This window comes from Adiantum capillus-veneris, chromosome 24, assembly GCF_014529385.1.
Source record: "Adiantum capillus-veneris isolate H3 chromosome 24, ASM1452938v2, whole genome shotgun sequence".
Taxonomy (NCBI): Eukaryota; Viridiplantae; Streptophyta; class Polypodiopsida; order Polypodiales; family Pteridaceae; genus Adiantum; species Adiantum capillus-veneris.
In genome coordinates this window covers 25,479,039-25,504,024 of record NC_140954.1, presented here as the reverse complement: position 1 = coordinate 25,504,024, position 24,986 = coordinate 25,479,039, and the positions used below count along the sequence as shown (strand labels likewise).

At 41.4% G+C, this 24,986-nt stretch overlaps 1 protein-coding gene across 1 annotated transcript in view; it reads right to left on the bottom strand.

The window, feature by feature from the left end:
• Window positions 1–22,624, bottom strand: part of LOC147426111 (uncharacterized) — a 52,415-nt gene extending 29,791 nt beyond the window's left edge. The window contains exon 1 of the mRNA XM_086498175.1: window positions 22,376–22,624. Coding sequence (XP_086354301.1) covers window positions 22,376–22,624 — 249 coding nt within the window. The remainder of the gene's footprint in view (window positions 1–22,375) is intronic.
• Window positions 22,625–24,986: the final 2,362 nt, after the last annotated feature.

The following is a 24,986-nucleotide window of genomic DNA, read 5'->3' as shown; positions in this document are numbered from 1 at the left end:
TAAGAAGCTCTCTATGCTCTATGCTCTATGCTCAATATTGACATCATATGGCCCCATGTATAAAGCATTGTTTGGTCTCTCTATGTTAGTAAGAACCGATCTATGCTCTATATTGGCACCCTATGGCCTCAAGGCCATAGGGTCCCCCCTATTCTAGTAAGTAACTCTCTATGTTCTACACATCCTATATGTTTTGAAGAAACCCTTCATGAGGGGTTTTTGGCAACCTATGGACCCAGGGCCATAGGATTCTCTCTATGCCATTGAGGAGACCTTGTGGGCTGAAGGCCATAGCATCCCCTCTATGCTAGTAAGAACCTCTGTTTTCTCTACGTTGACACCCTGTGGCCTGAAGGCCATAGGGTTCCCTCTATGATAGTAAGAAGCTCTCTATGCTCTATGCTCTATTGACATCCTATGGCCCCAAGGCCACAAGGTGCCCTCATAGTTTTGTAAAAACCCTCATTGTTTTGGCACATTATGCTCCCAAGTATAAGGAACTATTGGGTCTCTCTATGCTAGCAAGAACCGATCTATGCTCTATATTGGGACCCTATGGTGTTCAGGCCATAGGGTTCTATGTATGCTAGTAAGAACCTCTCTATGCTCTACACATCTTATGACCCTAAGGGCACAAGGTGCCTTGTATGTTTTAAAGAGACCCTTTATGAGGGTTTTTTTGGCAACCTACGGACCTAGGGCCATAGGGTGCTCTATATACCAGTAAAAAACACTATTGCTCTATATTGATGAGACCTTGTGGGCTGAAGGCCATAGGGTCCCCTCTATGCTAGAACCTCTATTTTCTCTATATTGAGACCCTGTGGCTTGAAGGCCATAGGGTTCCCTCTATGGTAGTAAGAAGCTCTCTATGCTCTATGCTCTAAATTGACACCCTATGGCCCCAAGGCCACAAGGTGCCCTCATTGTTTTGAAAAAACCCTCATTGTTTTGACACCTTAAGGCCCCATGTATAAAGCACTATTTGGTCTCTCTATGCTAGTAAGAACCGATCTATGTTCCATATTGGGAGCCTATGGCCTTCAAGCCATAGAGTCCCATTTATTCTTGTAAGAACCTCTCTATGCTCTACACATCTAAAAGAAACCATTCATGACAGTTTTTTGGCAACCTATGGACCTAGGTCCATAGGGTGCTCTCTATGCCAGTAAAAAACACTATTTTCTCTATATTGAGGAGACCTTGTGGGCTGAAATCCATAGGGTCCCCTCTATGATAGTAAGAATCTATGTTATCTCTATATTGACACCCTATGGCCTGAAGGCCATAGGGTTCCCTCTATGGTAGTAAGAAGCTCTCTATGCTCTTTGCTCTATGCTCTATGCTCTAAATTGACATCCTATGGCCCCAAGCACTATTTGGTCTCTCTATGCTAGTAAGAACCGATCATGACAGCTTTTAGGCAACCTATGGACCCAGGTCCATAGGGTGCTCTCTATGACAGTTAAAAACACTATTTTCTCTATATTGAGGAGACCTTGTCGGCTGAAGGCCATAGGGTCCCCTCTATGCTAGTAAGAAGCTCTGTTATCTTTATATTGACACCCTGTGGCCTGAAGGCCATAGGGTTCCCTCTATGGTAGTAAGAAGCTCTCTATGCTTTTTGCTCTATGCTCTACATAGAGATCCTATGGCCCGAAGGCCACAAGGTGCCCTCATTGTTTCAGATGGAAAGTAGGGCACCTTGTGACCCTAGGGAACATAGGGAATTTTATGGCCCTTGAGATTGTAGATTGTCACCCTATGGCCCTTGGACCACAAGGTCTTTAGATTGGACAGAGGGCATCCAAGGACCCGAGGGTGGCCTACGTACATAGAGTACACCATGGTGCATATTAACGGGAATCATGGCAGCCCCATGCACCTAGGGCTCTAGGGACATAGGATCTCCAAAAGGAACATAGGGAATCATACGGCCCTTGCGATTGTACATTGCCACCCTATGGCACTTGGGCCATAGGGTCTTCAGATGGAACATAGGGCACCTTGTGACCCTAGAGAACATAGGGAATCCTATGGCCCTTCAGATTGTAGGTTGTCACCCTATGGCCCTTGGGCCACAAGGTCTCTAGATGGGACGTAGGGCACCCTGTGATCCTGTGGATATAGGGCCATAGGATCTCCAAAAAAAGCATATGGAACCCTATGGCCCTTGAGATTGTACAAATACACCCTATGGCCCTTGGGCCACAAGGTCTCAAGATGGAACATAGGGCACCTTTTGATCCTATGGCCATAGGTTCCTTATGTTCCTTTTGGAGATTTTATGGTGCTAGGGCCATAGGATCTTCATAAGGAACATAGGGAACCATATGGACCTTGAGATTTTACATTGCCATCCTATGGCCCTTCAAGGGCCACAGTGTCTCTTGATGGGACATACCGCACCCTGTGATCCTATGTCCGTAGGGCCCTATGTTCCTTTTGGATATCCTATGGCCCGAGGACCATAGGATCTCCAAAAGGAACATAGGAAACCCTGTGATTCTATGTCCGTAGGGCCATATGTTCATTTTGGAGATCCTATGGCTCGAGGACCATAGGATCTCCAAAAGGAACGTAGGGAACCCTATGTCCCTTGAGATTGTACATTCCCACACTATGGCCCTTGGGCCACAATGTCTCCAATAGGTCACCCTTTGATCCTATGGCCCTAGGTTCTTTATGTTGCTTTTGGAGATTCTATGGCCCTAGTGCCACCCTATCTCCAAAATGAACATAGGGAACCCTATGGCCCTTGAGATTGTACAATGCCACCCTAAGGCCCTTGGGCCACAAGGTCTCTAGATCGGACATAGAGCACCATGTGATCCTATGGCCATAGTGCCATATATATGTTTTGGAGATCCTATGGCCCTATGGCCATAGGATCTTCAATAGGAACATAGGGAACCCTATGACCCTTGAGATTGTACATTGGCACCCTATGGCCACATGAGACATTGGTCACCCTATAGTACGATGTGAGACCACCCTATGGCCTTATGGTCATAGGGTGCCTTAGGGCCATATGTTACTCTTTAGTATGAGGTGAAACCCTATGTAGCCATACCCTATCTGCCCTTCTAAAGATTCAATGTCTAGATTTATTTTAGTGACTACAAATGAATTTAAAGAAACTATATTACACCATATCTTAGAAGCACATATAGTGTACACTTTCTTTCCCACCTTCTTGCCTCTTTTTTTTCCCATCCTCCTGCAAACTGAACTCTAATCCATCCTCATACAACAGCGTGCTCTACTCGTCCTCTTACAATGTGTGCCCAACTCCCCACAACCCAATTACAGGTATCCATAGTTTCAGTATTTTTTGTAGTTATTGTCTTTTGCATTTACAGGTTTATAATTTTTTGTTGTAATTAGAGATTTTTGCAGTTAAAGTTTTACAATTTTACAGTATTAGGTCACTTATGAGGAGTTTTCTGTTTTACAGATTTAGGTCCCTAATAAGAGTTTTTCATTTTACAAATTTAGGTCCTTAATTAGTGTCTTCTGTTTTATATTTTCAGGTCTCTAATTAGAGTATTCTGTATTACAGTTTTAGATCTCTAATTAGAGATTTTTCTGTTTTATAGTTCTACAGTCTACAATTTTACAGTTTTAGAGATGTAATTAATGATTTTTGTTTATTGTTCTAGAGAGAGGTGATTCACAACTTAGCTAAAACGTAATTAGATTAAGAACAGTTAAAACCGAATTAAGCAAAAAGATTAGGGTTTCTACAGGTTACCTCTGAGTAAATCTGTGTTTGATGAAAACAGGCTGTAGCAGTAGCAAGCAATAACTTAGGTGTGTTGAGGCCACGACGATGATGGTAACAGATCTGTGTTTGGGAGGTCACGACAGCAGTCCTTCTGTTGAAGGTTGTGGCGATGGCTTCGCGTAGATCTGTGTGCGCGTCGCAATGATGGCATAGAACTGTATGCGTAGGGAGAGAGGGAGAGAGAGAGACAAAGAAAGACAAGCTCTGTGCAGGTTTTTGTGTAGGTTTCGAGCAAGAAACGAGAAAGAGAAAGAGAGCGACAGCACGAAAAAAATTGTGGTAGAGAGAGAAAGAGAGAGATAAGGTTAGTTAGGTTAAGTTAGAAATTCAAAATTCGAATTTTGAATGTAGGGGTTGTTCTCACGGCTTTGCAGTCGAGATTACTAGAGTTCTAAGCTTTGTGCAAAAATGAGACATAGCTCGTCGGCTCCGAAATTGAAAGAGCTTAAAAAAAAAAAAAAAAAAAAAAGGAGTATGGGAAAAAAAAAAGTTGGTGCAAGGCTTTGTCAATGTCCATATCTTTGTAGTACGAGTGGAACGACACCCATGAAGCAAAATTTGACTTCAGAATCAAAATCTACATAGTAAAAAATACACTAAAAATAGCTAAATTTTTAAAAAATTATCCCAAAAATTGTGCGCTATTTTTTTGTCCGATATCAATAAGTGTATTTGAAAACCCATCATGACAAAGTTTGTCGTAGCGTAAAAATTATTTTTTAATTACTTTTTAATTTTATTTTAAATTTATGCCACTTGCGGATATCCCTTGAATGGCCGAATATATTATGAAGACACCTCAGCCACCCCTGGGCTCACACCATAGGATAGCAATGTTGGAGGTCAAGGATCAAAGCGTGCACTCAGTTCCATTTGAAAATCCTATGTCCTAGGGTTTTCTTCTTCTATCTTGTGAGATCCTTGTGGCCCTATGGTGGCAATGTGAAAGCTTGTGGACCTAGGGCCATAGGGTGGCAATGTATAAGCTTAAGAGCCATAAGTTGCCCTATATTCCATTTGGAAATCCTATGGCCCGAGGGTTTAGGGGCAACAATAGATAAGCTCCAATACATAGCCCTATGTTCCAATTGGAGATCCTATGGCCCTAGGTCCACGACAATGTATAAGCTCAAGAGCCATACATTGCCCTACTTTGTAGTTGGAGATCCTATGGCCCTAGGGTCATGGGGTGGCAACATGTAAGCTCAAGGGCCATAGGGTGCCACATGTCCCATATGGAGATTCTATGGCCCTAGGGCCATGGGGTGGTAATGTATAAGCTCAATGGCCATACATTGCCTATGTTCAATTCGGAAATCATATAGCCCTAGGGTAATGGGGTGGCAATGTATAAGCTCAAGGGACATACATTGCCTATGTTCCATTTGGAAATCCTATGGCCCTAGGGTCATGGGGTGCCACATGTCCCATATAGAGATCCTATGGCCCTAGGGCCATGGGGCTACATTGATATCTTGGCCACCCTTGAACCCGCACCCTTGAGCTTAGGGGCCTTAGGCTCTCTTATTGTATGTTGTGAGATCTTGTGGCCCTAGGGACATAGGGTGGCAATGTATAAGCTCAAGGGCCATACATTGCCTATGTTCCATTTGGAAATCCTATGGCCCTAGGGTCATGGGGTGGCAATGTATAAGCTCAAGGGCTATAGGGTGTCACATGTTTCATATAGAGATCCTATGGCCCTATGGCTCCATGGCCCTAGGGCCATGGGGCTGCATTGATATCTTGGCCACCTTTGAAATCGTGGCCATAGGTTGTCTTTTTGTATGTTTTGAAGTTTTGTGGCCCTAGGGCCATAGGGTGTCAATTCTCACACCCTTGGTCTTAGGGCCATAGGTTGTCTTTTTGTATGTTTTGAAGTCTTGTGGCCCTAGAGCCATAGGGTGTCAATGCTCACACCCTTGGGCTTAGGGCCATAGGTTGTCTTTTTGTATGTTTTTAAGTCTTGTGGCCCTAGGTCCATAGGGTGTCAATGTATAAGCTGAAGGGCCATACGTTGCCCTATGTTCCATTTTGAAATCCTATAGCCCTAGGGTCATGGGGTTGCAATGTATAAGCTCAAGGGCCATACATTGTCGTATGTTTCATATGCCGATCCTATGTCCCTAGGGTCATGGGGTTGCAATGTATAAGCTCAAGGGCCATACATTGTCGTATGTTTCATTTGGAGATCTTATGGCCCTAGGGTCATAGGGTGCGATAGGATGTATATATACTTGACATGAAACTCCCTATGGCCCTAAGGCCATAGGATGTATATATACTTGACATGAAAATCTGTGAGGTGATCTTGAGGACAACCCTATGGCCTTCAGGCCTTAGGGAGCTAATATAGAGCAAATATGATTTATACCGGCAAGAGAGCTATGTCCCTGGGGCCATAGCAAAACAATGAGGGTTTTTTGGAAACAATGAGGGCGCCTTGTGGTCTAGGGGCCATAGGAAGTCAATATAGATCATAGAGCATAGACGATAGAGCATAGTGCACAAAGAGATTCTTAGTAGCATAGAGGGAACCCTATGACCTTCAGGCCACAGGGTGCTTCTCATGAAACACCCACATACATACTTGTTATGCTTTATGCTACGTAAATCAATATACTCTGCAAGCGGTTTGTTTAACAATTATTCTTGCAATCTTCTTGTTGCAGGTATGGATAATTTCAATCATGGTGATAGAGTGTGCATGTTTTTAGCGACACAAAAGGTTGCCATTGGGACTGTATTTGACATAAATCCAAGTGCATATTGTTCTAGCATGCTTATTAGGGAAGGCAATGTATCGGTGTCAGTTGATTTGTGTTTTGAAAAGAAAGCACTCATCCCTTTTCCAACAATGGATGCATTGACAGTGGGAGATGCTTTTCATAGTATTGTGAAATGAAATAGTGGGTTGTTGCAACATATAAATGAGATGCAGTACAAAGGGGCTTCTATGCATGAGGCTGACAAAGCAAAAGGAGCATTGGATGCACAATGTAATGGAATGAGCTACAGAGAGGTTTGGAAGGATAAGAGGGTTCAACTTTGGGATGAAAGCAAAACACATGTAGTAGCCGAAGGGGTTGTCATGTACGTGTGTCCGTTTGACTCTATAAACTTTGGTGAGCTAGGTGAAGATAACATTGGTATTGGTATCGAAACATCCTATGCAGATGAGGCTACTATTTCTGCAGAAGCTAGTGTATGTAGCATTAATCTAGTTTGTTGGCCTATCAAGAGAGTGACAACTATGGATGGAAAAGAATTGTTATGCTATGAGGATCTACATGCTATGCATACGTTACAAGACACATGCATTGAATCAGCTTATTTGGTAGAGCCTATTTCAAAAAAGCAAAAATATTGCTTTGTAAATAGGAAGCCAAAAATGTCAGTGAAAGCTTCTAAGAGATCCAATCAAGCATCTCTAGCATCTGTCCAGCTTGTTTCAACCATAGATTGTTGTTCCAAAAGGTGTTGTCAATATGCCAATCGAGATAAGGTCATGGCTATGCGCAATGAATTTTGGGGACAGAGTTTGCAAAATAGAACAACTATGTGTATGATACAATGTTCACAGCATGGCGTGAGAACAAAACAACTACAAAGACATGCTATGTGTTTTCTTTTAATGGCAGTGAGGTTTGCAGTAGAGCTTGGTACGAAATTCATGGAATTCCAAAAACTTCATTTTATCACTACCGTGAACATTTTGAGAATGGGGTTAGAAGCTCAATGCATGGTAATGATGGTGTCATGAGAAAAGGAAGAGACCATACAGAAATGGGAAGGGCATTCCAAAAACTTCATTTTATCATTACCGTGAACATTTTGAGAATGGGGTTAGAAGCTCAATGCATGGTAATGATGGTGTCATGAGAAAAGGAAGAGACCATACAGAAATGGGAAGGGCATTGATGCGCTCTTTTGTTGATGAAAACTCGGAGAGAATGCCACATAAGAGTAGAACCATGGAAGATGGTACTAGGGAAACTTTGCTTGCAATACCAAACACATACAAGCAAGTAGACATTTTACATGATGTCAATAAAACACTTGACAGTATGAGTCTCAAGCCAATGTCTAGCAGGACATTCAATAGGATTTGGAATATAGAGTTTGCTAATGTGACATTGTCAAAAACAAGTGAGTTCTCCAAATGTGTTGTGTGTAGTCGGATAAAGTCTCAACTAGAGTCAACAAAGGATGACGAGATGATTTCACGTTTGAAGGATGAACGTCGAATTCACATGTTGCAACAACAAAGTTGTAGGAATGTGTACTACACCTGGCGTAAGTTCTCCCAGTTGCAAAAGGATAAGTATTTATGCATTATACATGATAAAATGGATTAAAAAAAGATAGCAATACCTAGGTTGCGTGTGAACTCAAAAGATTATGCAAATGCATATCAATTGCAAGTATCATTAACAGGTATGATAACACATGGACATGGTCATGGAATGTATGGACCTCACTTCTCACTTAATGGTCTATGGCCTTCAGATCCCAATGCTACAATTGGTTCCCTTGCATTATGCTTACAGAATCTGGAAAGAACAAAAAACCATGGACAAGGAGATTTATGCCATAACGGTATTCCACGCAACAATGTAACGTTATTCAATGCATTGAACTCAAGGAGAGCTCTAGACCTCCAAAACAAAATGAAGCAAGAGCGTGAGAGGAATGCATCAACAATGACACGACCGTTGGCCATCCAGGGATGTAATGAAAAGATTGTACACATACAATCAACTTCCTCTCAATGTGTTGTGGATACCATATCCACTCCTGTATTTCAAAAATTTCCTGAGAATCTTTTGCTACAGCTAGATAATTGTGCAGGAGAGAATAAAAATAGATATTTGTTTGTATACTTATACTTGTTAGTAGCAAAAGGAGTTTTCAAAACCGTGCATTTGGGATTCTTAATGGTGGGTCATACACATGAGGACATAGATTCAATGTTTAGTAGGTTCTCAGAAAGATTGCGAACAGGAATGACATTCACTTTTCCACATATGATGGAACATTTTCAATAATGTGAAAGCTGAGCTCCAGCACCATTTTTGATGACACAAGTTCCCGACTTTAAATCCTTTGTGCAAGGGTACATGTGTGACGGACAAGATGCTCTAGTTGGACACTCTAAGACACTTCAATTTCGTTTCTATATGCAAGGTGAAGTCCCAGTAATGCAGTACAAAATTCATCCCAAATCACCCGATTGGATGCCAAAGGAGTCGGGAATTGAGTTGTGGAAAAAAGATGACCAGCGAAAACCAAAATTACCAACACGCTGTCCAGATGTGGTACCTATAGCAGACTATGTGAGAGATAGTCCGCTTGTTATTCAAGGGATTAAGTCATATCTTGAATTTTGGAAAAGATGTTCTCTATTAAAGGGAAAGGACCATGACTCCACAAAATACATGGAGCCAATTATCACTTATTGGCAAAACATAATCAATGAGCTTGAACAACCAACCGATAAACACATTGGTGAATATATAACATTTTGGCCAAAGACTATAGGGAGTTATAGAATGCAAGAGATAGAGGAAGACAGAGATGCGTGTCAAGGATATGAAGAATTGAATGATCACTATGTTGGTCCTCAAAGTGCAAGGCCACAAAGAGGCCTTTAGGCCTCAAATTGATGTAAGAAAAGGGGATCTTGTTCTTGTGAGACCCGTAGATCTTGAATATCCGATATGGCTAGGAGTGGCAGAGTCAAACGTTGATGTAGACAAATCATCTCCTAACTACAAGAAAGTTTTGATTCAGTATTGGGCACCAAAATATCGAAAACGAACTCCCACAATCCAAGGACAGTATGAGTGTAACATTTAATGGCCTAATAACTTGTGTGTAGCGGAAATGAGCATGAACATAGTGGGCATTTCATTAGAATAGATTCCTAATGAGAATTACAAGAGTGCTTGGGTGGAGAGAGCAACAAAAATCATAACACCTAGTTAGATAGCATCGACAATACTTTCAAAAGAGAGAGAAATTAAGCTAATGACAACAGTTGAGGACCGGATTTGCATGGAGCCGGTCCCCCCTCCAAAAGGCTTTGTATTATGGTTTCTCCCATCAAGAGAGACATTGTACAATACAATTCTTTGTGTTACTTCAACACTAGCTAGTGCAACGAAGATGAAAGCTTCATGTACTAAGCAAACACTTAGAAAACACAACTTGAATTATCCCCGTTCTCAGACCCAAGACCTCACACACCTTCGAAGATGGTGAGAGCTAGCAGGGTATGAGAGTAGATTGAGAGGAAGAAGGAGTATCTTACGAGAAATATGTACATCTCCTCACATAATCACTCATATTATCATAGCTTAGCTTAGTAATTAGCTTGGTAGAGGGGATGAGCATACATTGAAGCTTGGCTCTTGGTTGGATTTGCATCCACATGCCAAGAGAGTGTTGATGTAGGCTTCTATCTCACAAGCTTGGAGTAGGTGATGAGTTCTCCGTTAAAGCTTGGGAAGAGATAGTCTTCTCTTTCTTCACACATGAGCTTGTGTGAGTGTGTGTGTGTGATAATGCCTTGCAAAAATCAGCCCCCTCTCTCTCTTGGGTGAGCCCCCTTGCTATTTGCTCTTGCTCTAGTTTCATTGGCCCTTCCCAAGTCAAGCCAATCACAATTAAGCAGCATAAGTGATAGCCTTTTGACATGTGTCCCACTTTCCTCTTTAGTGAGAGCTTTAGGTAATTAAATAATTAAACTAAACTCTCATTGGACCCCTTTGCCTCCTGGCCAATAGGAATCAGGCAAGCCATTGGGCTCCTGAATGCTCATTGGACCCCTTGGGAGACTGCCCAATAGTCTTCTAGGAGACTTAATTCTCATTGGTTTCTGTTATTAAATGTTTTTAAATTAATTAAACTAGATTTACTCTAGCTTAATTCTCATTGGTCCACTTCAAGGGTCATCCAATAGAAACTGGGCACACCTTGTGGGCATGTGGCCTAGGGAGCTGACATGTGTCCCTCATTCCCGTTGTGTAAAGGGAGCCTGTGTGTGTGTGTGTGTGTGACTTTATCTCTCATCCCCTAGAAGAGGGGCTCGCCCCCTCCCATGTAGGGATATGCATTGACTTTGGAGAGCACACAAAGCATCCAATTCTCCCTAAGCGTTAACCCTTTGGACACAACCTTTGAATTTTGAAACCTTAGCATTTTGGAAGTCTTAATGGGCTGAACCTTAGGGTCTTTTTAGCCCATTGTTGCACATGGAGCTTTTGCAGATGGCCCCCCCTTTGGATCCCTATTTTCCCTCCTTTGGATCCCTACTGTGGCCGGTCTGCTAGCTTAACCAATATTCTAGCCTTTTCTCCCCTGGCACCTCCCACATTAAATGATCAATTTAATATGAGAAAATCATTTAGGAGAATTAGATATTGATTATTATGACATTACCTCTCTCTTGAAATCGTAGTCGTCCTCGACTATGGTGTAGAGAAGATAAAGCATATTCATGAGTCCTTTTATTAGCGGGTAGAGGATCCCTATGTTACCCTACGAGATCATTCCAAAATGGATGACTAGTCCATTTGGCGCTTGAGAGCCTGAGGCTACCGCAAGCATGTCTGCACATTAGTCCTATCAGTCTTCCATAGTAGAGTGACAAGCTCTACTTGGTGTTTGGGAGACGTGGTCTCCGCAAACTTGATCTAAGCATGCATACTACTTCATTTTTGTGCACAATAAAGAAAAAGAGAGTCTTATAAGACAAAAACTTTGTTCATTTTTAACATTTTGTACATTTTCTTACTCTTGGGAAGCATTGTAAGCATTGACAAGGTTTAGGTTATCCTTTAATTGTATGCCTTGCATCCATCTAGCATCTTCAAAAGGATAATTCTTAAACTGAATAAGATATCGTCGGATAGTCTTACCGCCTCTTAGTACCTTGTCTTCATGTAGGAGAATGGACTCGGGCTGCAGCACCTCCTCTTGGCCCTCGATCTCCGGTGGGTCTTCAATAGTTGGTTCTTGAGGTGGCTCTCCTTTGTAAGGCTTTAATAGGCTCACATGGAAAGCATTGTGTATGATCCAATGATTGGGCAACTTGAGTTGATAGGCCATCTCATTGATTTTCCTAAGAATCTGAAAGGGACCATAGTACCTTTTTGCTAGTTTAGCATAGTACTTTTGGTGGCCCGTAGGATTCTTTCCCGTCGTGTGCCTTAATCGAGCCTTGGGAAACTTTAACAAGACCCAATCATTTTCTTTAAAGGCTTGGGCTCTTCGTGCTTGTCAGCAGCAGCCTTTTGCCTTTGTTGTGAGATAGAGATAGCATCCTTAATCTTTTGGGAAGATTCTTGTAGGTCTCGGCTATACTCATCTGCAACGAAGATCTTCCCATGTACTTTAAGTAGCAAGGGAATTTTTCATCTTCCCTCAATTACCTCGAAAGGTGCTTTTCCCGTGGAAGTATGTACAATGTTATTGTAAGAATACTCCACTAAGGGTAAGTACTTCTCCCATTGGGATCTTTGATCTACTTCCGTTACATAGGCTTTTAGTAGATCGAGAATGGTTAGGTTAGCTATTTCAATTTGGCCATCCGTTTGTGGATGATAGGCCGAAGAGAAGTTTAGCCTTATCCCTAAATTCTCAAAGAGACCCTTCCAAAAATTACTGGTCATTCTAGGATCTCTATCCGACACTATGGACATTGGCAAGCCATGGTACTTGAAAATTTGTGAAATGAAGAGGGTTGCCATTTGATGGGCTTTGATAGTCTTTTTGACAGGTATAAAATGAGCTTGTTTACTGAACCTATCTACTATCGTCCATATTCCCGTATTTCCATGGATAGACTTAGGCAATCCAAAGATAAAATCCATGGATATTCTCTCCCATGGTGAATTAGGGATTGGCAAGGGTTGAAGCAATCCAAGTTGCTTCCCTCTATCAAATTTTGTCTTTTGGAATACCACACATTTAGAAACATACTCTTGTATGTTCACTTTCATGGTAGGCCAATAGAAATATGTTTCAATTCCCTTTAAGGTAGATGGAATCCCTCTATGCCCCGCATAAGGTGGAGCATGAGATTCATACATTACTTTATCACGTAGTGAGTTAGTAACGATAGTCTATTGCCATATACTCTTGTATGTTCACTTTCATGGTAGGCCAATAGAAATATGTTTCAATTCCCTTTAAGGTAGATGGAATCCCTCTATGCCCCGCATAAGGTGGAGCATGAGATTCATACATTACTTTATCACGTAGTGAGTTAGTAACGATAGTCTATTGCCATAGAGAAGATAACCATCTTGTAAGGTAAATGGTTCTTCTTTCTTCCCCAATGCAAGGGCTGAAATCACATCTCTAAAATCGGGATCAATAGCATACTCATCTATCATTGAAGATAGATCATTGTGAGTTGCTATGGAAACCGCATTCACTCTCAACCGTCTTGAGAGTGCATCAGCTACTTGATTATGCTTGCCAGCAATGTGAGCAATATGAAAATGAAATTGCGAAAGGAAATTTTCCCACCTCATTTGTTTGTCGGAGAGCTTGGTCTGCGTCATGAAGTACTTAAGACTTTGGTGATCCGTTCGTAGAATGAAAGGAGTCCCCAATAAATAGTGCTTCCATGAGTCTAAGGCATGTAGAACTGCAAGGATTTCCTTTTCATATATGCCTAGAGCTTGCTCCACAGGGTCGAGCCTTCGACTCTCATATGCCCTTCTTGGAGAAAAACAGCTCCAAGGCAATCACCACAAGCATCACATTGGACCTCAAATGGTTTTGAGAGGTCCGGTAGTGTAAGCACAAGTTGAGAGATAATCTTTTCTTTAAGCTTTTCGAAAGCATTGTTCTCCTTAGCAGACCATGTATACCTAAAGATTTTCTTTGTTAGGTCATGTAATGGTCCCGCAATTTGTGAGAACTTTTCTATGAAGCGTCTATAGTATGCACACATACCTATAAAGCTTCTTAGTTCATGAAGATTCCTTGGTTTAGGCCATCCTTTTATTACCTCTGGCTTAGATGGATCCATTTGGATGCCATCTTGAGAGATAATATGACCTAAATACTGAATCTCTTGCAAGAAAAATTCACTTTTCTTTCGATTAACATAAAGTTTATTCTCTCTTAAAACTTGAAATATTACCTGGAGGTGTTGCTTGTGTTCCTCCAATGAATTAGAGTAGATGATAATATCATCAAAGAAGACTCCAGTGAAGGTTCGATGAGGCCTGAACAGCTTCCCCATCAAGCGGTTGAATGTGGCTGGTGCATTGGTCAATCCAAAAGGCATGACAATGTATTCGTAAAGACCAAATGTGGTGCGAAATGCGGTCTTTACAATGTCTTTATCAACTATCCTTATTTGATGATAGCCACTTTTTAGGTCAATCCTACTGAAGTAGGTCGATCCTTGTAGCTTATCAAATAGGTCTTCTACCTGTGGAACGGGAAACCTATTCTTGATAGTGATCCTATTTAGTGCTCTATAGTCGACACACATACGATATGTGCCGTCTTTCTTTTGCACTAATAGCACAGGTGAGCAAAATGGAGATGAGCTTGGCCTAACCATACCCTTCTCAACTAGCTCATGCACTTGCCGCATAATCTCCTCTTGTTGAGCTTGAGAAACTCTATAAGGAGGTTTGTTAGGCGGTGAACTTCCTGGAAGAATTTCAATTGCATGGTCATCATTACCTCGTTTAGGAGGTAGCTCACAAGGGATGTCGTCAATAAAAACATCTTGAAACCCCTTGAGAAAATTGGATAACTCTAATTCCTTTTGGTTGCTTTTATTTTCTTTTGTTAAAGTATTAGGTTCATTTTGAGAATCTTTAACAAAAATCATGTACACGGAAATAGAGCTCTTTATTGACTTGTTGAAAGCTGGTGTATGTACAATGGGGATGGTGTTACCCATTTCCTTAGCATCTATATACATGTCTTTTTCCCTGAACTCAAAGGAGATTCTCCTTTCAGGAAATTTAACATCGGCAGCCAGGCGGTCAAACCATGGTGCCCCTAGGATTACATCCTCATGCTTGAGAGGAGAGATAAAGAAGTCCTCTTTGTCCACATAGCCTTGGATATGAAGCCTCAATTTCCCAATCAAGGGAGTGGCTGAAGCTTCTTGCCCCTTGAAGGAACTGTCTGCGGATAGGACATCTCCCATCTCGTAGGATTGTATGCCTAGCTTGGTGGCTAACTCCATAGATATAAAATTGTGAGTAGAACCAAGGTCAACGAGAATAAAAGCATCATGTTCTCTTACCTTTCCCCAAGCATGGCATAGAGGAGATCCTTTGTGGTGAGTTTGGTGAGTCTCCTCCTCTTGGATTTCAACTAAGGAAGCTCTAGGAGGATCTTGGCGGTTGTTCTTTTGGGGACAAGCGCGGTACGCATGCCCTTGTTCACCGCACTTGAAACACCGGTTATCCTTACGATAACGCTCAAGCTCTTCAGGAGAGAGTTTATTCTTACCTTTGTAAACTCCCTTCTCTTTAGCTTTGTTGGAGTTGCCCTAGGAGACTTTTGGACATTGTCCTTCCCCTTAGGCTCATTGGAACCCTTGTTTTCCGGGGGCTTATTATGTCTTTTAGTCCCCATTTGGAAATTGATTCGAGAGGCCACCATAGTGTGGTGTATTACCACCGATATGGTACGTGGCCTTTGGGAGTTGACATACTCCGCCATTTCTTCGGTTAAGCCCGCACAAAATTGTTGCTTTTGCTCTCCAAAATCCAACTTTTTGAAGACAGTGGCTTTGAGTTGTAGGTCCCAAAACTTGTCTACATATTTGTGGATGGATTCATTGGGAGAGAGCTTTAAGCTTCGCCATTCGGTGAGCACTTCACTTTGGAGAGATGGATTGCCCATGGCTTGTTGAAGCCTAGAAACAAGATAGTTAACAAGCATTGAAGCATCATTAGTAGCTTGCTCATGAGAAAAATCAAATTTATCAACATTAATTTCACTCTCTTTACTATTGTCAGCCATTCTAACAACTTTTAGGTGTAAACTTTTTAGGTGTACTTTAGCACTTCAAGCCTTAGTTGCTACTCCTCTTTACCCCTTTAGAAAAAGCACTCAAGCTACTGTACTTGCGGCTCGAATACCATTAATTGCAAGGAATAGAAGAGAGGGTCTTTCAACATCAAAACATCACTGGCTCTTGTCAAGCTTCTAATAGCTCAATAGTGCTTAAGCCGTAGGCAAGCCCCGTAGGACTCCACTATTAAGACCATAGCTCTCGATGGTGATGCCCCATTAACTGCACAAAGGCAGGCGCACTGCAAGGCTGAAAAATCCCTATTCTACTTACTCACAGGCAATTAATAATACCAACCATTTGTAGCTAGCTTGAGGACCTCCCTTCTTGAGCAAGAAAACAGAAACCTTCAGCTCTGATACCAATGTAACATTTAATGGCCTAATAACTTGTGTGTAGCGGAAATGAGCATGAACATAGTGGGCATTTCATTAGAATAGATTCCTAATGAGAATTACAAACGTGCTTGGGTGGAGAGAGAAACAAAAAGCATAACACCTAGTTAGATAGCATCGACAATACTTTCAAAAGAGAGAGAAATTAAGCTAATGACAACAGTTGAGGACCGGATTTGCATGGAGCCGGTCCCCCCTCCAAAAGGCTTTGTATTATGGTTTCTCCCATCAAGAGAGACATTGTACAATACAATTCTTTGTGTTCCTTCAAGACTAGCTAGTGCAATGAAGATGAAAGCTTCATGCACTAAGCAAACACTTAGAAAACACAACTTGAATTATCCCCGTTCTCAGACCCAAGACCTCACACACCTTCGAAGATGGTGAGAGCTAGCAGGGTATGAGAGTAGATTGAGAGGAAGAAGGAGTATCTTACGAGAAAGATGTACATCTCCTCACATAATCACTCATATTAGCATAGCTTAGCTTAGTAATTAGCTTGGTAGAGGAGATGAGCATGCATTGAAGCTTGGCTCTTGGTTGGATTTGCATCCACATGCCAAGAGAGTGTTGATGTAGGCTTCTATCTCACATGCTTGGAGTAGGTGATGAGTTCTCCATTAAAGCTTGGGAAGAGATAGTCTTCTCTTTCTTCACACATGAGCTTGTGTGAGTGTGTGTGTGATAATGCCTTGAAAAAATCAGCCCCCTCTCTCTCTTGGGTGATCCCCCTTGCTATTTGCTCTTGCTCCAGCCTCATTGGCCCTCCCCAAGTCAAGCCAATCACAATTAAGCAGCATAAGTGATAGCCTTTTGACATGTGTCCCCCTTTCCCCTTTTGTGAGAGCTTTAGGTAATTAAATAATTAAACTAAACTCTCACTGGACCCCTTTGCCTCCTGGCCAATAGGAATCAGGCAAGCCATTGGGCTCCTGAATGCTCATTGGACCCCTTGGGAGACTGCCCAATAGTCTTGTAGGAGACTTAATTCTCATTGGTTTCTTTTATTAAATGTTTTTAAATTAATTAAACTAGATTTACTCTAGCTTAATTCTCATTGGTCCACTTCAAGGGTCATCCAATAGAAACTGGGCACACCTTGTGGGCATGTGGCCTAGGGAGCTGACATGTGTCCCTCATTCCCTTTTTGTAAAGGGAGCCTCTGTGTGTGTGTGTGTGTGTGTGTGTGTGTGTGTGTGTGTGTGTGTGTGTGTGTGTGTGTGTGTGACTTTCTCTCTCATCCCCTAGAAGAAGGGCTCACCCGCTCCCATGTAGGGATATGCATTGACTTTGGAGAGCACACAAAGCATCCAATTCCCCCTAAGCTTTAACCCTTTGGACACAACCTTTGAATTTTGGAACCTTAGCATTTTGGAAGTCTTAATGGGCTGAACCTTAGGGTCTTTTTAGCCCATTGTTGCACATGGCTCTTTTGCAGATGGCCCCCCCGTTTGGATCCCTATTTTCCCTCCTTTGGATCCCTATTGTGGCCGGTCCGCTAGCTTAACCAATATTCTAGCCTTTTCTCCCCTGGCACTTCCCCACATTAAATGATCAGTTTAATATGAGAAAATCATTTAGGAGAATTAGATATTGATTATTATGACAATGAGGATTGTTGGAAAAAGAGGTGGTGCTGCAATCTTGCTGACCCAAAGCGCTGGGAGTGTGTTGATACAATTGTATTGTCATGGACTCCAAGGGGTGGAAGAATTGCGGAAACAATCAAGATCCCATCAAATGTCATGGAGAATGCACAGGCTAGCTTAATAGGAGAAATTGAATAGCATTTCATATCTTGCTCATTGTTTTATTTCCCCAGCTTATGTATGATTTTATGAAGTATTTTTAAACACCCACATAAAAATAAAAATTCTAAAAGGTGTTTCTCAACACCACCATTTTCTTGGGAATCTATCTCTTTTATGAAGTGTTTTGAAACACCCACATAAAAATAAAAATTTTAAAAGGTGTTTCTCAACACCACCATTTTCTTGAGAATCTATCTCTTTTATGAAGTGTTTTGAAACACCCACATAAAAATAAAAATTTTAAAAGGTGTTTCTCAACACCACCATTTTCTTGAGAATCTATCTCTTTGTCACATTCCCAAATTAAATGAAATTTTTTCAAATTTAATGGGAAATAGGAATCCATAGGCGTTGAAATTAGTCCCAAAGTTGTGGGCTTTTCCCATTTCATCTAAAATGGTGTTAATTCTCTCTCTCTTTTGCAAGCATTGTTCATGCCAAGCTAACTAGATATAATGTTTATTTTGCTACCGTCAACCAAGTACTCTCCTTATGTTCATTAAGAGTCCTCTTAAGGAAACTCTCACTATTGTTACTTTAATTCCATTCGAATCAATGTTATTAGCCATATTTCATTACATTGGTATCAGAGCTGTTGGTTTGTTTTTTCTTGCTTAAGAAGAGAGGTCCTTAAGTTTTCCATGAAAGGTTGGAGTTATTCATTGCAAGACGGTAAGTGGGACATGGATTTATTATCCCGGTTGGAATGAACTAGGTTCAAGGTACATCATTGGGAACTATAGACTTAATAATGGATTCTTTCAGGGCTTGTCTTTGACACCATTATTGAGCTACTAGCAAGCTCAACATGAACCATAATCAACCGAGCACTATTAGACCCTCTCCACTAGTCTTTGCAATCAACAGTTTCTAAACCATGGGTGTGGATGCTTGAGAGCTAAATTTCAAAAGTTAAGAAGAGTAGCAACTAAATTTTTGAGGTTGCCAAAGCACAAAGTAGCATATATATAAATTCAGTTAGCATGGCTAACAATAATAAAGAGAATAGAATGAATATTGATAACTTTTATTTTGCACATAAAGGTGCTACTAATGATGTCCTTATGCTTGTGAGTTCTCTTGTCGCTAGGCAACAACAAGGTATGGGAAACCCTGCCCTACAAGGTGAAGTTTACCAACAACTTCGCACCCATGGGATTCCCCAAACTCCCCAAGAAGAGAGAGTACATGTGAGGTCTCTTGTAGGGACTTCCAAAAAAAGGCTTTCTTCGGTGAGAAAAGAGGAGGGTACATACAAAGGGCATTAACATCCACTTGAGGATGCACCTCCATTCAGAAGGAGAGGGCATGCTTCAAATGTAGAGTCCCACCAAAGGAAAGAGAAAGAAGTGAATCACCAAACACTTCGGAAGATGTGGCTCCACAAAGACGGTGATAACGAAGATCTCCAACTCTTTCCAAGAGGAAAAGATTGCCACATTCTCCTCATCATAAACTCAAAAGGCAAGAGTGGAATCAAAGGAAGGAAAAGGAGTTAAATAGGTCACCCTCTTCTCCATCTTTATCGCCTTCCTCCTCTTCCGATGAAAGTAGCGGTTTCTTTCTTCCCCAAACAACCCAAGAGGAGAGCCCATTGAAAATCCTATGCTGCTTGTAAAAGGTACAATAAGCTCAAGAAGTTCAAGAAGGGAGGAAAGAACATCTCTTTTTCAGCTATGATGGCACCTTTGGTGTCACGGACAAAGTCTTGGCCTTTATCCAACAATTTGATGCGGCCTTTGGAGATGAGGGCTTCACGGAGTCCTCTAAGTATGCCATGTAGCTATGCATTTCTAAAAGTATGCTAGACAATCGTGGGCTAGTCTACGAGGTAATGGCAAAGCTCCAAAGACATGGAAAACTCTACGAGTTTCCATAATGAAGCAGTTTCTTGCAAAGGGATGCCAAAGACAAAGTTTTTATCGATGAATGGAAAAGTTTGAAGCTACCTCCAGTATATCCACAAGTATGTGGACAAGTTTTGGGATTTATATCTCAAAGCTACAGTCTACCAAAAGATAGACTTTGTTGAATATAAGTAATAATTTTGTGTGGGACTACATGAAGATATAGCCGAGTATTTCAACTCTCAAAGGCCTAGGACTATCAATGAATTGATTCACCATACTATGGTTGCTTCACGAATCAATTTCCAACAAGGGGCTAAAAGGAATTTTAAGCCCATGGAAACTAGAGACCAAAATGAACCTAGAGGGAATAAAAATGCTCAAAATTCTTTCCAAGGCAATTCTAGCAACAACAACAACAAGACCAAGGAGAAAAGACCAAAGATAAAATAAACTCTCTCCTAAAGAGTTAGAGAATTTTCACAAAGATCATAAATGTTTCAAGTGTGGGGAGCAAGGACATGGCTATCTTTCTTGCCCCAAAAGAAATTCACACAATGAGACTCCTAGAGCTTCCATGGTTGAAGCTCCAAAAGAGGATGCTCAATGCAAAGGATCATTCATTTCCTATGCTTGGGAAAAGGTGAGGGAGTATGATGCCTTTATCCTTTTTGACCATGGCTCTACTCGCAACTTCATATCAATGGAGTTGGCCATTAAGTTAGGCATACAAGCTCATGAGATGAGAGACACCGTTAAGGCCGATGGAACTTTCAAGGGACAAGAAGCCACAGTTACTCCCTTGATTGGGAAATTGAGGCTTCATGTCCATGATTATGTCGACAAAGAAGACTTTTTCATCTCCCCTCTCAAGCATGAGGATGTTATCTTAGGGGCACCATGGTTCACTTGCATGGCTACCACTATGAAGTTCCCTAAAAGGAGAATTTATTTCAATTAGAGGGAAAATCTATGTACATAGATGCTAATGAGTCAAAGAACACCATATCCCTGGTAAATACGCTTGCTTTTGATAAGTCAATGAAAAGCTCTATTTCTGTGTATATGATTGTTGTTGGAGAATCTATAAATGATTCTAAGTTTTTCACAAGTAGCAATAAAGGAAATCAAGAGGAACTAGAGTGGTCTAATTTCCTAAATGGATTCCAAGATGTTTTCATTGATGTCATCCCTAGTGGGCTACCTCCAAAATGAGGGAATCATGACTATACAATAGAGCTTCTACTAGGAAGATCACCGCCTAATAAACCTCCTTATCAAGTTTCACAAGCCCAACAAGAGGAGATCATGAGGCAATTGCATGAATTTCTAGAAAAAGGGATGGTGAGGCCTAGCTCCTCTCCATTATGTTCACCAGTACTCTTAGTGCAAAAGAAAGACGGCACATATCACATGTGTGTCGCCTATAGAGTACTAAATAGGATCACTATATTAAAAAAGATTTCCCATGCCGTGGGTAGAATGACTATTTAATAAGTTACAAGTTTTTGCCTGACAAATGCTCCAGCCGCATTCAAACTCATGATGGACAAAAATCTTCAGGCCACTCAAATTCTCTTGAGGAGTACAAGCGACACCTCCACGTAATCTTTCAAGTTGTGAGAGAGAATAAGATTTTCATTAATCAAAAGAAAAGTGAATTTTTCCTACAAGAGATTCAATATTTATGTCACATTATCTCTAAAGATGGCACCCATATGGATCCAACAAAGTTAGAGGTAATAAAAGGATGGCCTAATCCAAGGAATCTACAGGAGCTACGAAGCTTTATAGGTATGTGTGCATACTATAGATGCTTCATTAAAAAATTCTCGCTAATAGCAGACCCATTAAATAACTTGCATATGTGCTTGGCCATGCATCTGCTCCTGGTTTTGCTTCTAAAGTGTTTCCACTTCAAATTTCACCTTTTCTTCACTCAACGGCAGCCCTTCGTACTCCATTTCTTTAGCCATTGATCTAGCTCTCAATCCTTGCAGTCTCTAAATAACTTCTTTCCAGTCTTCCGCTTGTGGTTGCAAATCCATGGTGTCTGTTGCATTCTCCTTTAGCTCGACCAAACGAGGGCTCAATGTGGATTTTTCTAGTTTGGGTGTTGATAATTGGAATGCTGTCTGAGCTGCCCCCTCTCGAGTGTATCCAGCAGCTAGCAGATCCAAGAATATTCCATAATTTTTTTCCTCAAGATCTTGCTTCTCAGCCTTTGGTTCAATTTCTGCCTTCTACTCTTTCTCTTTGTTCTCCTCTTTCTTGGAGTCTTGTTGCATCTCACATTTTCTCAACTCCTCAATTTGTCGCGGTTGAGGAGGACTAGGAGGAGGTGGTGATGGTGGAAGACTGGACTCGCGGCTTGATGGTGGGGTTGATGGCTTCTTTTTGAAGTCTCAGTCAGATTTTGTTTTCCTCTCTCTTTCTTCCCCTTCCTGCTCTTCTAGCAGCTGCTGCCTCACATCATCAACCTCTTCATCAATAAAAGGTATGATTGGAATGTTCTCAGCTACTGCATCTAGGATCTCAAAATTATTTATGTAATCTTCGAAGCGATCCCTATTCGTCCTTTGAGAAGATCCAGACATTGCCTCAAGTGAGGGCTTCCATAATTCATTTAGATCTCCTTTAAGAATTCGTTGGGCTCTGAAACTCTCCATCAACCTTTCTAGCTGAGCAGCCTTTTGGGATTTGGTCTCTTTTGTTGGCATCTAAATAGTAGCTTTCTTTTCTTTCTTTGGTTGAGTCGGCTCTTTTTCCACTGTCTTCAGCCTTCTCTTCAGTCTAGTGGTTACCCTGGGAGCTATAGGTTGCTCTTCTTCCTTGTCCTCTGTCAGCTTCAACCAGTCAATTTGTGATGGAGGAAGAGGCCACTAGCCCCTAGCATGTAGAGCTTATCAGCATATCCCCTGCTGCAATGTATGTTGGATTCAGGGTTCCCATCCTCACAATGTTGTACTGTAGGTACGCCGCGTAATCTATCTCGCTTGGTCTGCTTGTCTTCATTGCCCATGTGAATGTTGTTCCAATTGCTGCAGGTGGCATAGTCCCGGCATAGTGTACTTTTGAGGCCTTTTGGTGCATACATGGAAATAATTGTTGTAAAGTTGGCACATGGTTGCCACCATTGGTTTCGCAATATCCTCGAAGGTGTAGTTCTTCTTGATTTCCTTGTATGCCTTCACCTCTTCTCGCCTCTTGTTGACTTTGTGTCCTGCATTAGAGAGGTTCAAGGCCTTTGCAACCACCTCTGGCGTGATTACAATCACTCTATTCTTTCCTTGCAGATCTGTCACCTTGGCTATGCCATTCTCCTTGATTGTGGTGACGAACTCCCAGACTCTCTGAATGTCAATTCCTGCTGGCAAAGCCTCCAAATAATTGTGTAAGTCCATCTTTTCCAAGAGAGACACTATCTCTGGTTTTCTCGTGAACTCATTGAGTTCCTGTGGTACCATTGTCAGCTCTATGGCATTGCCTTCTGGGTCCTTGAACAAGCCTTGGTATATCCTGAGGTCGTTTGCTTCCAGTAAGTTGCTTTGTAACCAAGTGGTAGTGGGCTTTATGGTTCTTGCTGGTATTACAAATGGCTTCACTTCATCTAGGTAATCTTTCTTGGTCATCCTTTTTTTCTTTCCTGGCGACTTAGCGACTGCCATGGATCCTATTACACTCAGTAGTCCAAAATTAGCGTTTTTGTTTTTTTCAAAACTCACTATTATGAGTGAATTATATTAATCAACCCATAGAATTACAATGTCTTGTCATGCTCGTGTTGAGCTGTGACATCATCCAAGGACCATAATTACAACCATCCAAACCAACTCACCCCCTTATCCTTGATACATAAGGTCCATTATCATGTTCTTGAACTTTTCACTACCGATAGCCAAGATTTTCCCCGATCCTAGGCATACCCTCTGCTGACAACAAGGCACAAGTAGTCCTAGACCAATCCTCCGAGTGTTGCTTGTGCTCGAGCGTCCAAATTAGAACTTTGCTTTCTTGTATAATTTCTGCAAAGCTTGCCACCTCAATAAAATTAGCGTTCTTTACAGATTAGCTGATAAACTGAGTTTTAACCATCCAATTGACTTGAAAATTGAAACATGAGCTCAAGAGGGACTAAGGATTCCCTGCAAAGGAAAACAATAGGAATTGTGCTTCAAAATAAGCCTGGAGACATCCTACGTGTAGGATGTCTTTTTTCCTTAGAATGGCTTGAAACTTGTCATGATGATATCCCATGACCTGTGCATCACAGCTATGTGCTTGGATTTTGAATTAGACACCAAAAAGTGAAATTTTGGACTATTTTAGGCTTTTGGTGCACAAATGAGTAGGATGTCTTGTTGATGATGAGAAAATGTTGTCCAAATGACTTAAAAATTGATATGTAGGCTTCTTGTAGCATGTTGGCCCCATTTATGATGTCAAACTTTGCTCAGTAGGTCAATATGACTCTGGAGACATACTACGCGTATGATGTCTTTTTGTTCAGAATTGCATGAAACTTGTCAGTATAAGAGGGCACAGCCTGTGGATCATCACCATGGTCTTAGATTTGAATTTAGAAAAGTTTTAAGTGTAGGAAGACCATCTATGGTGTTTGGGACTATGAAAAGTCCATCTATGGAGCTATGAGGCCAGAAAGTGATTTGTTTGGCTGGAAACTTGGTGGGTGGGCTAATTTGCATGTGATAAGTATGTTTGAAGATCAAAAAATCCCTCTGGAGGCCATTCCAAGCTTAGAGACATGCTACGCGTAGTATGTCTTTTTTTGGTGAGTTTGAAGATATGACCTCACAATTAGATTTGACATGATGTGAAGAGTGTGTGGTTCAAGTTTCACTAGATTTGGATCATTTTTAATGGGTCTATGATCATTTCTTGCCTCTATTCTCTGACTTTGTGTTATTTGATGCATAAGAGGTTAAACTGTGTCCAAATGGAGTGAAACTTGAGGGATAAGATATAATTGACATGTTGAGGCTGAATGATGAGTTGGGTGCCCAAAAGTGGCCTTGAGACATCCTACGCGTAGGATGTCTCCTGTACATTTTTTTGGAACAA